This window comes from Lynx canadensis, chromosome A2 (assembly GCF_007474595.2).
Source record: "Lynx canadensis isolate LIC74 chromosome A2, mLynCan4.pri.v2, whole genome shotgun sequence".
Taxonomy (NCBI): Eukaryota; Metazoa; Chordata; class Mammalia; order Carnivora; family Felidae; genus Lynx; species Lynx canadensis.
Window position 1 is genome coordinate 125,141,625 of NC_044304.2, and position 14,812 is coordinate 125,156,436.

General features: G+C 37.3%; 1 protein-coding gene across 7 annotated transcripts in view; it reads right to left on the reverse strand.

Annotated features, from left to right (window-relative positions):
• Positions 1-14,812, reverse strand: part of DPY19L1 (dpy-19 like C-mannosyltransferase 1) — a 106,124-nt gene that overhangs the window by 47,500 nt on the left and 43,812 nt on the right. For all 7 annotated transcript variants that reach the window (XM_030308216.1, XM_030308217.1, XM_030308213.1 and 4 more), the window contains one exon: positions 8,595-8,652. In XM_030308216.1, coding sequence (XP_030164076.1) covers positions 8,595-8,652 — 58 coding nt within the window. The remainder of the gene's footprint in view (positions 1-8,594; positions 8,653-14,812) is intronic.

The window sequence follows — 14,812 nt, forward strand, 5'->3', positions numbered from 1 at the left end:
AACTGCTTCCAAAAAAAGATTTCTGGCCCCCATGGGTTTTGGCTACTTTCCTGCAGAGAACAGTACAGGTTTAAAAATACTATTCCTGGGGCACCTGGGTGGCTCAGTTGGTTAAGCATCCAACTCTTGATTTCAGCTTGGGTCTGGGCTCTGCGCTGACAACACAGAAGCTGCTTGAGATTCTCTCTCCCTCTCTCTGCCTCTCCCTCACTCACATGCTCTCACTCTCTCTCTCAAAAAAATAAACTTAAAAAAAATTCTATTCCTCAGATGCTAACCATAAAAAATGCTAGGAGTAACAGCCACAATTTGAACATCTCTTTGATGTTACGTAGGGTAGTACCACTATTTAGGAAGACCTTTAGCTCGGAGTGGGCTTTGTGTGGCTGGCTGATGGTGTTGCACCTTGATAATAAGCCAGGTACCTTTCTCGGAATTTTTGTCTCTTTCTGTACCATGTAATGATATGCTGCCCAATTAACCAGTCATATAAATCAATTTGAATTTGTAACACAATTTTGGCTCACACAAGAATTAATGTGGCAGTAATATATAATTGCTAGTATTAAGTTTTACTACCTTAACAAAGAATTTCTGCTGATTCTATGAAAAGAAAATTATCTTTTTTGTCTCTGAACTTTCAGGATATCAGTATACATCTGTGAAATCTGTAAACTTTGTTGGAAAAGCATTGAATCACATCTTCATGCCTCCATCTACTGCTGCAATGACCCAAACTTGACCCATTTCTTACTCATTTAAAATAGAAAACATTATCTGACAATATTCTAACAATATATCTCCTTTACCATGTGGTTGTAAACTATACCTCTCAAAGTGATCAAGAATCAGAATTCTGTCTATAGTATGAAAGTATTAGTCAAGATATAAAGGCAGTATAAACTATAAGTGATTTTAATTGTATTATCAAAATAATAACATAGAGAAAAATAATTCAAGTCACTTCTGAATGTTTAATTTTTGGACTGACTGTATAACGTTAGTAGAATATACTCTTACAAGAAAAAGAATTGCAAAAAAATCTCGAGTCTTACTAGCAAATTCATTATTGGTAACAGAATTAGTGTACTAATTCTGAAACTACTTCTTGTATATTATAGAATAAAGCAAATAAGTAAATTTATTTAAATTGGGGGAAAGAGGAAGATACAAATATGGAGTGGGGGAAAGTAAAGAAGAACCCTAAAATAATTATTGGAGGAATCAGTAGGAATTAATGATTTTTTAAAAGCATATTTACTAGCCTTCTGCTGAAAAGAGCTAAAAGTAATTACACCCTAGTACCAGTGAGTTCAGTAAGGACCCTGCTTGTGGTCTCTAAATACCATTTGGGGTGCCTGGGTGGCTCAGTCGTGTAAGTGACTGACTCTTGGTTTCAGTTCAGGTCATGATCTCACAGTTTGTGGGTTCAAGCCCTGCATCGGGCTCTGTGTTGATGGTGCACAGCCTGCTTGGGATGCTCTCTCTGTCCCTCTATCTGCACCTCCCCTGTTCTCTCTCTGTCAAAACAAATAAACATTTATAAATAAATAAATAAATATCATTTTCCACTAAAAGCGTCCAAGGTTCCTTAGAAAACAGTGGATTTGGGGCAGCTGGGTGGCTCAGTCAGTTAAATGTCTGGAGTTTGATTTCAGCTCAGGCCATGATCTCATAGTTCATGAGTTTGAGCCCCACATTGGGCTCTGTGCTGGCAGTGTGGAGCCTGGTTGGGAATTTTTCTTTCTCTTTGCCCCTCCAGTGCTCAGGCTCGCTCTCTCTCTCTCACACACACACACAAATAAACATTACAAAAATTTTAAAAGGGGGCGCCTGGATGGCTCAGTCGGTTAAGTGTCTGACTTCAGCTCAGGTCATGATCTCACCATTCGTGTGTTGGAGCCCCGCATCAGGCTCTGTGCTGACATCTCAGAGCCTGGAGTCTGCTTCGGACTCTGTGTCTCCTTCTCTCTCTCTGCCCCTCTCCCACTCACACTCTCCCTCTCTCTCAAAAATAAATAAACATTAAAAAAAATTTTTGTTTTAAATAAAAAAAAAAATTAAAGAAAACAGTGGATTCCACATCTGGAGATAAGAAAAGTGCAAGGTGATCCTGTAACACCTTTTTTTTTTTTTCCAGAAAGGATATGTTCAAAGACAAATGGGGACATATCAAAGGCAGAGAATAGTACCCAAAAAACCCACAAAATCTTTAGGAATTAATTTAACATAAATATATGTCATCATGTCTGCACTTAGTTTAAATGGATTAGAAAAACGTCTGTAATGTGTAGGAGCATGTATAAGACAGAGAGAGCAAATGTGGGGAAATATTACAATTGGCAAATGAAGTGAATCTAGAACAATGTGTACATTAATTTTTCCAAATAAAAAGCTAGAGAGAAAAAGTAAAGAAACATGTAGTTTTTTGGTACTGCCTTTTTAGGACAAAATGTACAATGGAATTAGATAGAGCCCAAAAGAAGAGATAGAACATCTGTTGGCTTCTACTTTCACACCTGGGAACAACTGCATAATTTAGGTATGGACCTTCCACAGACAGTTTTTGCTGGTGCCAGATATAAAACAGATAGACTTCTAACAACAAAAACTGGAATCTGGAAAAGCCACAACACAAAAATAAATCTTTTTGACAACTTCCCCCCCTCACACCAACCCTGAAGACAGACAGACAGACACACACACACACACACACACACACACACACCCCACACAAATTTGGCAGAGTAGGCAGCAGTGGGGAGGCGTAAAAAAGCAGAGATCTCACAATCTCATACAATGCTTAGCTTCCAGGAACTTGCGGGAAGTTGAATTCAGAGATGGACTGAAAGTAACTAAAAGGCTGAAAACGAACCCCCTCTCAATTCAAATGCTGGTAAGATCAAAGAGCTAATGCCCTGGGCTGAGCAGCTGGGAAGCTGGAGATTGAGCCTAAGAGCAGAGATCTCCTTAATTCAAACTGGAGGCAAACTGAAACAATGAAAAGTATAGCCCTGCCCACTAAAGCAGGACTCATAGTGAGATCCAGATGCTCAGGGCCTCACCTTACATGCCTGACCCGAGAAGAGATGGTCCTTCTCTGGGAAAAATAAAAAAACAAATGAAAGCAATTATCTAGTTCAGGCTTTCTCATTTTTTCATACAAAATGTCTTACATAAGATAGAAAGCTATGACACATGCAAAATAGCAAAGAAACAGAACCCACAATCAAGAGATAAACTCTAGTCAACAGAATTAAAGCCATAAACAACATATATGTTGGAATTAACAGACAAGGACTTTAAAATAACTATAATTAGGTTTTAAAATTTATAGAATAAGATAGACTGGGTGAACAGATGTGAATTTTCAATAGAGAAATGGAAGCTCAAAAAAACCCCCGAAATTCTAACATTGAAATTCATAATATCTTAAATGAAAAATTCACCGGACTGAGTAGCAGATTGAATGTATTAGAATAAAGTACCAGTGAACTCAAGGACATGGCAAGAGAAAATATCTAAATAGAGACAAAGATAGAAAAAAAACAAACAAAACATGAATAAAAACAAGAGGAAGACAGTATCAAAAACCCATCAAAAATACATGGAATCAGAATCCTCAAAGAAGTGAAAAGACAAAATATTTGAAGATACTGGCTAAAAATTTTCCAAAACCAATTTAAAAGAATCAATCCAGGGAACAAAGATGTTCAGTGAGCCGTAAGCAGGGCACATACAAAGAAGACCACATCTAAATTTATTACCATCAAACCAATGAAAACCAAATATAAAAAGAAAGTCTTCAAACCACCACAGAAGAGATGTACTACATTCAGAGTAATAAGAAGAATGATAACTGACTTCTCATTAAACAACGGAAAGCAGACGACAATAGAATAACACTTAAAGTTCCGAAAGGTCAAGCTATCAACCTAGAATTCTTATCCAGCAAAAACACGCTTAAAAAAAAGAAGGTAAAATAAGGACATTTTTAGACAGGCAGAAGCTAAGAGACCCTGTTGGCAGCAGATCTTCACCGCAACGCTAAATAAAGTTCTTAAGACCAAAGAGAAATTCTACCAGATGGAAGCCCAGATCTGTAGAATGAAAAATATCACTGACACCCAAACACAAATGTCCAGATGTGAAGGATGGCTAGGAGATAAAAAGGGAGGGATGTTTGCAGGGCAAAGGCACAGCACATACAAAGGCTCTGAGGAAGGAAAAGGGGTGGTCCTTTTGGGAAGTAGAGGGGGAAGGGCAGTGGGACCTAAGCAAAGAGAAGAGCCTGGACAGTGCTGAGAACCCAGCAGGGCCCAGGTCATCAAGAGGCTAGTTTTCTACTATATTATAGGCGGTTTTCAAATCTAATCAACATATACATTCCCATCTAAGACCAGCACACTTTTTTTTTGACTTTGGAGTTAATGCAATTTTAATGTAAATTCACAAATTGATAAACACACCTCTCAATAGCCTGAATAAATAACACATCTTTATACTCACACAATTTTCCAAATTAATGTAAAAAGTAATTTAAACTGCATCACTCTTCTGCATGTAATTCCTCAATGGCCTTCCTACTTACTCCAAATGAACCCTATAGTGACCAACAAGGACTACACAATTGGCTTCTTCCACATCCTACTCCCCATTATTAACTGGCCTCAACCCTTCTACTCTCTGCTCCTGTTGTGATAGCCTCCTTGCTACTTTCCCCAAAAGCCAGGATTCTCCCACCTTAGACAGAAGATGGTCTGACCTTCAGACGCTTATCCACAAGGACAGGGGTCCTTGTTTTACTGACATATTGACATATCCTCAGCATCTACAAGTACCTGGCATACAATGAGCCCTCTGTATACATTGTTTTCATTGAGTTGAATAAACAGAAGACCCAGAATAAATGTCCTGGCCAAAATGTTACCATCACAAGAAAGGGAAGAAGGGAGAGAGGGAAGAAGAAAAAAAAAAAAAAAAGAAAGGAAGAGGGAAGAGAAAAAGTTCCACAAATTAGCAAGGAAAGATCTCTGTACTTTTACTCCTGAAAGATAAACTGTTGTGTTATCTTTGAAATCCTACTCCCTTTTCTGAGAGTTATCTGTGTTGAGAGAAGTTTGGAGAGATTACGGGTTAATCAGAAAACTTAGAATCCTGTCCCTGCTTAGCAACCTTGACTCAAACATTTAACCTTTTAGTGCTTCCAATTATTATGCAAACTGGAATATTATTATCTCCTATTTATCTACCATACAAGAACATCCCAAGGATTAATGAGACTGTTTTCAAAGTGTTCTAAGAACTGCTTTCCAAATCTTAAATAACATAACTGTGTCAATAACTAATTAGGAACATGTACATTATCTCAGTTCAGTTCAAAAATATTTAAGAAACCAATATGGGTCAGAAATATATTATGGGTAATAAAGAAAGGCTAATTAGATATGCCTCTAAAGCAAACCTTTCATATACTACTTTGAATTATTTACTTTGGTTTCAAAAAAAAAAAAAAAAAGAATTTTCCTCCTCACATGTGCCTATCATTTTATCTGGGAACATGTTTCACATAAAACACCATTAGTCATCTTAGTAATAACTTCTAAAAAATCTCATCATGAAAAAGCTAAACAAACCTATTTCACATATAATGAATTTTTAACAGTCTAAAATTAAAGAGAAATATTGTATTTAGGTTTTTTTTGATACACTCCTCTAAATGCTTTTCAATCAGTATGCTAAAAATCCTACAGTATCAACCCATGTGGCATACATCTGATCTTGTAATTAGGAAGGATTTAAAAGGCAGAGCAAAACTGTTAGCTTTCATCTTAGCAATAATTCCCAACTGGGACAGAATCAACATTTAATAAAAAAAAAAAAAAAAAAAGCTTGACAAGTGAAAACATCTACATAATTTTTATTATGAAATGTGCAAGCTCAATATTATTATTACTATGAGCAATTAATAAGTCCTTTGTTACATTTTCACAGGTTTCAGATTTGGAGGTTTTAAATTTCTGTTTTAAATCATTTGATTACTTCTTGTATACTATACATTGTGTAGTTCTTTTGTTAAGGCCAAAATGTTCCCTTATGAAATCATCTGAGTGAAAGACTGTTTTCAAAATATACTATCTTAGACTCAAGTAGAGAGCAAACTAAACAATGGAAATAGAATTTAAAAGCAAGTAACAATCCATAACTATTTTTTGGCATACAAACCATTCACTCGCATGATTCAGATAACTCTCCTAAGAAAGAGGGGTCCGGATTAGTAACCGCCAGCAATTCCGGTGAGCAAAACACCAGGAAGCTCTAGAACAGTTCACTAAACATGTGAATAGGTACGACCAGAGTAGATGCTTCCCTTCTATAAAAATTATAGACTTTGAGCAACATCTTTAAAATTCAGAAAAAAAATAGGGTCTGACAATCACAGTCTGAAAACCAAAATAAACACTAAATTATAATATAAATGGTTTTAGTTACTTAAGTTCTCACCCTCACTTTACCCCAAACTGCAGTTTATTCTACGAAATTTCAATGTTTTTACTCAGAATGGTCACGTTTCTACTCCAAAGCTAAGTTACTGATTAAGTACAATTATCTACTTGACTATTTCAGTGTAACTGCAATTCTAATTCTTGTCACATTTAGTTGACCCTTTCCTAAGTAGAAAGGGATGTCTAAGCATGTTTAAACACACCAAATAGCCAAAAAGTATCAAAGGGAAAGTCTATCAACCCGAAAAATGAACAGAATAGTCCAAATTTCATTGGTATAAACTGAAAAGCCTTGTAAGGAATGATGTTCATGCTATGTGAGCATCAAAATCGTGTAAGAAAAACATAAGATCGGGAATTGACCACCTCTAATTTAGACCGAGGGTAACACAATAGACCTTTCTGCTTAACAGACCATCGTCTTTAAAACTGCACCTTGGCTTCAAATTTTTCTATAATCTCTTTCCTCCAACATCTCATAGTGAACACTCAGCGCTCCTTTCCTCCACTGTTAAGTAGTTACTTCCTAGTTCTTAGGTCATTCTCCCAGGATCTGTGCTTCCACATGTCTCATGGTCCGCACTATTACACTGAGTGGCATCCACAGTCAAAAAGAGGCAAAAAAAACCAAATGGTTTTTTTTCTTGCTCAAAAGTCAGACAAACCATGCTGCAATGATTTATCTCAAATGCTCTAATCTCTAAGGCTGCTCTGGCTTTAAATTTCTGTGATTCTAAATATTAAGCCTATGTTAGTTAACATAACAATAAAAAAAAGTTCAACCTTGACTCTACAGTTACATTTTAGTATAATTAGGGTTTTTTAACGTGTGCATATTCAAATACTGTAGACACTGAGTTTATAAATGCATAAAAGGATTAAGTTACTTCACACAAAACAAGCTGAATTTTTTTTCCTTTCCCTCATACAAAATTTACCATGAAAGAAAACCAGATAGAGATCTATTAATAGAAATTCATTTACAACTACAATTCATTTAGTGGAAGGATTTCACTGGCATCCTGAATTTATATTAGAACTTAATCTAAACTAAGTTATTAATAATAATACAAGGTAATAGTTACATAACAGTTACTATGTGCCAAACATTGTTCTAGATGCTTTACACTCATGAATTCATTTCATCTCCCCAATAATCTCATGAGATGAGTAACATCATTACACCCATTTACAAAGAGGAAACTAAGGCAGGTGAGACATATGACTTGCTCAGGTCACGAAGCCCCTAAACATCAGAGCCAGGATTTGAACACAGGTAGCCTGGAGACAGAGTCGATACTTTTTTATAATAGGGTTCTCTTTAGAAAACCCTTGGGTATGTGCAAATTTACAGGAATAATATCTGCAAAGGAGACTTAAAAATGCATCCAAGTTTAACATAGATGCATTAAAACAGAAACATACTATATAGCTCCAACAACACAAAGTTATCCCCTGGGGCAGCTGGGTGGCTCAGCTGGTTAAGCATCCGACCCATCTGACTCCTGATTTCACCTCAGATCATGGTCTCCCAGTTCGTGAGATGGAGCCCCGCGTCAGGCTCTGCGTTGACAGCACAGAGCCTGCCTGGGATTCTCTCGCTCTCTCGCTCTCTCTGCCCCCTCCCCCCCCCGCTTGGGCTCTTTCTCGCTCTATCAAAATAAATAAACAAACTTAAAAAAAAAAAAGTTACCCCCACACAAGGAAGTTAACTACATCCATGGCTGGCTTATTTCTATTATCACTACACGTGAACTTCCGCACTTTTAAATTATATAAAGAATTGATGCAGACCCATCTTGCTTCAAATCACTAAGAGATATATGGCACAAAAGATATAATATTCACAAAAAGTTAACTTAAAATAAATGCTAGTGTAAAATTTGTATTAAAATAAGATCAAGCATTTAAAGAATGCTACTATAGACTAAATTTAAGAAAATTAAATTTTAAAAAGAAACCTGTATTTCCATCAGCAAAATCTCCCAAATTTTTAAAAAAATATTTGATTGACTACCTAAAGAAGAAACTTGTATTTCTGGAAGTACAATCGTCTAAAAATTCTGAAAATATTTGTTGACTACGTACCTCTCCATGATTGAAAAAGAAGCACAGCACTGTAACCAGGCCTCCTAATCGGCTGCCGCTGGAAAAGAAGGTAAGAAAACATAACTCAAATAACTGAAATTCAGGTCAACCCTAATGAAACCATGAAATAATATAATATGATAAACTTCTAGTACTACACAAATTTTAGCCACACTAGAACTCACTCTACTGTGCTTATTTACAAAATAGTTTATTCCCTTTACCGTAACATTAGTCAAAATTAGTTTCATTTTTAAAAAGTCATTTTCCATCTTCCAAATGTACCAAAAAAACCCCAAACTGACAGGGAATAAAAAGTTGTGAATAGTCGCATTCCTGGGCATAAAACAAGCTGATATTTTTCTTTTTTTTTTTTTTTTTCACTCTTCCGTACCATATATTTATTTGTGTCCTCACAGTTCTCAAACTATTTTTCTGAAGACACAGGATAATAGATTAAGGAAAGAGGAGGAGAGAAGTGCAGAAAAAGGTTTAGTGGTCATTAAGGTAGAAAACACCATATGGTCTCCTACTCTTGGAAATTCAGAAAGCATGCCAGCCCATTAAAGATTTGATTAATTCATTATTTCCCAAACCCCATCCCAAGCTTTCCTATAGAACATGCTTGGCAAACATCAGTTTACAGATGAAGTTTTTACCTTTCATCTGTTTTCAAAAACTTATAAAAGAACACAAAAATCAGGCTTCTAACTCTAGCTAAGAAGTCACAATGCCATAGTTTGGCAGTTGAAACAATTAAATCTTCATTTGCTTAGGTAAGAGTAATACGCATCCCCTCACTCTCCTCCCATCCTGGCCAGGAGCATCTGGACAGGGGATAAAAAGGCTGTTCTAGGTTTGCTGCCCTTCTTTCATCTTTACTCTTGAGGTCTTCTACTCTCTTTAGCTCATGTTGTTTTCTCATTATTGTGCCCAAATAGCCTTCCTTCTTTCTATCTACCCAACAAGTACATGTATAACACAGACAAGTCAGGAAGGTAAGGAAGAATCAGACACAGGTATCCTAGGCCATGATACTTACTCTTGGAGATGAATGAATAAGGAAACAGAGGAGATACATGAGATGGCGGAGACAATCCAAGGAACAAGCACACACACCCTCCACATCCCCCCAGAAGGAGATAGGAAGGGCTGGCCTCCCCAGCATAGGTGGCTAATCAGCCTTGGTACGAGAGGAAGGTTAAGTTTGTGTGTTCAGAGCAGCACATAGTTTCTGGCGTTGCCATTTTCCCTACAGAGTTTTGAGCCCCTCACTTGCTGCTCTAGAGAAGAAATGGCAGTGCTAAAAGTTTGAAGAAAGAGGCTTGTCTGAAATACCACATGCATTTAAGAATGGAGCTAACCCGGGGAAACAGATGGACTGCTAAGCCATCTTAAGGGATCATCGGACACTGAACACCACACATTTATAGGACACTAATGGAAGAACTGTGTAATTTTTCTCCACCAACTATCAACCTGGACTAGCACAAATGACCTATAAAGGGGCAAAGAAACAGCATACTGGCCAGAAAATGGCTGAAGTGAAGAATCACAGAAATAAGAGGGACAAATAAAGGAGCCAGAAAGTAGTACAGGCCAGGAAGCAAAAGCCAGCATTCTCCCCTTGGAGGTCCAGCACGTCTTCTTAAAAAGACCAGCAAACAGGCCAACCCCAAATTTCATTGAAAGTCATGAGACTTTAGAAAATGTAAGCTAGAGTTACGGGTTTAAATAAATAAATGTTAATATTTTGAACTTATTCCACCAGAGCAGAAAGTGCAAAGATCTATAGTTTAAAAATTGGTCTCCTCCCTGCCACCCTTCTCCAAATCCTATTCACCTAAGATAAATAATAACATCTGTGTGTGTCCATTCTCCCAAATCTTTTTCTATACCCATACAAATATATATTTTAATTTGATCATACTACTAACACCTCTCTGAAATTTGTTCCTTTGCCAAACAATCTATTATGAAGATGATTCCTAATCAATACATGTAACTCAAGACGTTCTTATTAACGGACGTCAAATATTACATAGTACAAATGTATTACAATTTGTTCTGTCTTTTCGCTATTATCGGACATGCTAGTATTTTTTAAATTTCTTACTATAATAAAAACACGTTAAAAAGATGCCTGGGTGGCTGAGTGGGTTGAGCGTCCAACTCATGATTTCAGCTCAAGTCATAATTCCAGGGTCATGGGATCAAGCTCCATGCTCAGCACAGAGCCTGCTTAGATTCTCTCTCTCTCTCTCTCTCTCTCTCTCTCTCTCTCTCTGTCTGTCTCCTCATCTGACCCTGTCCCCCACTCACACTCTAAAATAAAAAAATTAATTAATTAAAAACACATTAAAATAAATATCCTTGTACATGCATATACTGGTGCTTTCATTTCTATAGGACAGACCTTACTGTGAAGACTGCCCAAAGAATGAACTTTCCAGAAAATGCCATACCAGTCCACATACACCCCCACCACAGCATGTGAGGGGTCTGCTTCTCCATAACACAGAACCTGATGTGCCCAGACCCTTTTGTATTTTCCCCATTGGATAGGTGGTATCTTTTTTCTCACTGTTATTTTTACTTCCTTCCTGCTTATACAGAGCATCAGTTTAATGGGTTTTGGAGACAATATGCATTTCTCTTCCATGAATTGCCTGTTTACATTCTTGTCTGATTTTCTATTGGATTGTCTGTTTCCCTATTCAAAGATTAAGGTTATCAATTTTTTGACTGTCATATGTGTGACTAAGTCTTTTAATAATTTATGGTGTATTCTGCCAGAAAGAAATATAAAAGTTTATGCAGTTAATTTTATGTAGTTAAATGTCAATATTTTCCTTTATTTCTTCTGCATTTCCTGTCTTGTCTGTGAAGATCTTTCCTACCTCAAAATGATACAGTGTTCTAAAATATCTTCCAGTATCATTGTAATTTACATTTAAATCTTTCATCCACAGAAATGTAAGTGTAAAGCCCTAATTTTGTTCTTTTTGACACAGACAGCCAATTATGCTAACACCATTTATCAAATAAACATTCCTTTTTCCAGTGTAATGAAATTCAGCCTTTATCTACTTTAATTTCTTACAATATTAGAATCTGTTATTTCCAGCCAATTGACTTAATTCTGTATTTTCTATATCACACTGTTTTTATTCCTGTAGCATTATGGTAATTTTATTTTATTTTTAAGTTTATTTATTGATTTCGAGAAAGACAGAGAAAGTGAGCAGGGGAGGGGAAGAGAGAAAGGGAGAGAGAGAAACCCAAGCAGGCTCTGCACTGTCAGCTCAGAGCCCGAAACGGGGCTCAAACTCATGAAACGTGAGATCATGACCTGAGCCGAAACCAAGAATCCGACACTTAACCAAATAAGCCATCCAGGCACCCCACATTATGGTAATTTTAACATATGATAAGGAAAGTTCCCCACCCTCAAGTACTCTTATTTTTTAACATTTTTTAAGGTAATTCTAACCAATGCCCCTCCCATGCACAAAAAAGTGTCGGTTTCTGATCAGAATGTCATTAAATTTAGAGATAATGTTGGAAGAACTGCCATTTATGTGATGTAAGTCTGCCCATTCAGCTGGAGATTATGTCTCTCTCCATTTATTCAATTCTATTTCTTTAAATAAAACTTTTATGGACAAGCAGCACGGCAGTCAGATAACTAGAGTTAAAACTTCTAGAAATACAGGGATATAATAAAATCTGATCATAGTAAAGTATTTTAGCACTTTCAGATTTTGGTAGATCATATAAGCTGAAGAAAACATACTAACAATTTGAATGAGATAATCAATAAGCTCAATTTTATGAATATATATAGTATTTTAACTATACAGAGAATATGCATTATTTTTTTATGTCCCTGGAGTACCTGGCTAGAAAGACACCTCATTATCTGATTATAATCCAAACCAACCTAAAACACAAAAGAGACTCAAAACAACACTACCAATTTGGGAAATTAATGTAAAATTCCCTTTTAAAAATACCCTGAACAGAAAAAGAATCAAAACTGAAATTTTATGAATTGAATTTTTTTAATGGCAGAGTAAAGACAAGGACAGGGATGTGGAGGACAAGAACAGAAGGATCACAAGTCCCATTTTATCTCGCAACCAAAACTCATGATGAGGTCTGCTCAAGAAGTCTTCCACCCTTACTCAATTGCCATACGACCTGTGGGGCTCCGGAACTGGACATTTTCCCAAAGGCAGAAGCGGTGTGACAAAACTCCCCTTTCAGCAAATTACCACAAAGTAGGTTATGGCCCAACCTCTTCCATGAACACGAACAGCTATGCTTAACTAACCAGGGGGGCAGATTTTCCCCTACACTTTCATGTCCTGTATAGTTGGAAGGGAGAACAAAATTTGCTTACCTACAAGGAATATCTGAGTTACAATCGTTTTGAAACGATGTGACTTGCAACAAATCTAAAATAGTGTCTCCAGCATTAACTCCCTCCCCTATGATCCGTACAAACGACCACATAGGTCATTTTATTTTTCTAAACAGAAAAGATATAATAATCAGAAAACTTAAGACTGACTTTTTTTTTCCTCATTATAGTTGATCAGTTGATATTTCAGCATTCCCTAGTGGTTTAAAAAAAAAAAAAAAAGCTTCTTCTGCAATATTACCACCAACTATCAGAAAATTCTGAAGCTCCTATTGTGTAAGTTTTATAATATTCTAAGTTTGCTAAACATTTACCATATTTACTCATTCACCTCTTCAGCCTCAATTTCTTTTTTTTTTTTTTTTTTTTTCAACGTTTATTTATTTTTGGGACAGAGAGAGACAGAGCATGAACGGGGGAGGGGCAGAGAGAGAGGGAGACACAGAATCGGAAACAGGCTCCAGGCTCTGAGCCATCAACCCAGAGCCCGACGCGGGGCTCGAACTCACGGACCGCGAGATCGTGACCTGGCTGAAGTCGGACGCTTAACCGACTGCGCCACCCAGGCGCCCCTTCAGCCTCAATTTCATTGGATGTAAAATGAGGGGTAAGAATGTGAAAGATCTTAAAAATACTTTTCATTGCTGACATTTAATAACTTATAATTCTCTTCTCACATCTTTAAGTGACATGAATTCAAACCAATCATCATATTTTGTGGGCTTCATTAATCACTGATGTTTGTACCTCCATTTACCAAAAAATGGTAAAACATACAAAGTTCAACACTCAATGAGAAAAAGAAAAGCTAATCAGTTAATTCAAAATGTTATTAACTAACTCTTGAAGTTAAGTAACTCTTGTATAAATGCTTAAGAAAGAAAATGAGAGAATAATGTAGAAACAACTGAATTAAGAGAATTTCAGTCTCAAGTTAGAGACGTAAGACTTAGGCACCTTGCTAGCCAGATGAAGAAACACCTGGCAGGCCCACTGAGCACCTTCCCCTAAACTTACACATGGATTCTTTGGCTCCTCTGGGGCATTAAGGAAAGCCACAGAAAGTAAAGGTAAGGAACAAGAATGATAATCGGGAAGGCTAGGAAAAGTCTCAGCTTAGCCCTCCCAGTCTATTAGAGGCAACTAATTAATGCCTTTAACTTAACTCTTTGTCTGCCAGGGCCAAAAACATAATCTTTTATCTACTGGATTGTGAACTTCCCAAATCATCATTGTGGCTGCCATAGTGCCTAACACACAGCCTGAGCGTTGTCTATGGCAGAGTCAAAAGGTATCTGAGGAGTAAATAAAAACATGAAGACAATCCACTTAAAAGGCGGCTGGCATTCTTTTCTTTCAGGAGAGGGAAGGGAGCACTTTCAAACACCCCACACCTCATGCTACTGCTGTCCTTGGTCACTGGCCTAGATGCAGACTCCTGCTCATCATCAGTGTCCTGTGTTCAGTGGAACCTCTACTGTGACCCACCACACCACTTGACTCCCCATCCAGACCTTTCACTGCACCCTTCAGAACCTCCATTCCATGGTAAACAACTTCCTTCACGGCACCCTCAGTCTCTACCCAGATGCTTCCCTCTCCTGTCTTGAAACCTCACCCTACTCTGAGAAGAAGTTTCCCCTCCCCACACCACCATGCTCCTGAATGGCTCAAGGCCCGGGGGCGAGGCCAGTAGCTTCCTCTATTGCTACTTTCAGACACCACCCTGGAACCTTCCTGAAAGCCTACCCCTCTGAGCTCATTTCTCTCACTTCGCTTCTCACAACAGTTC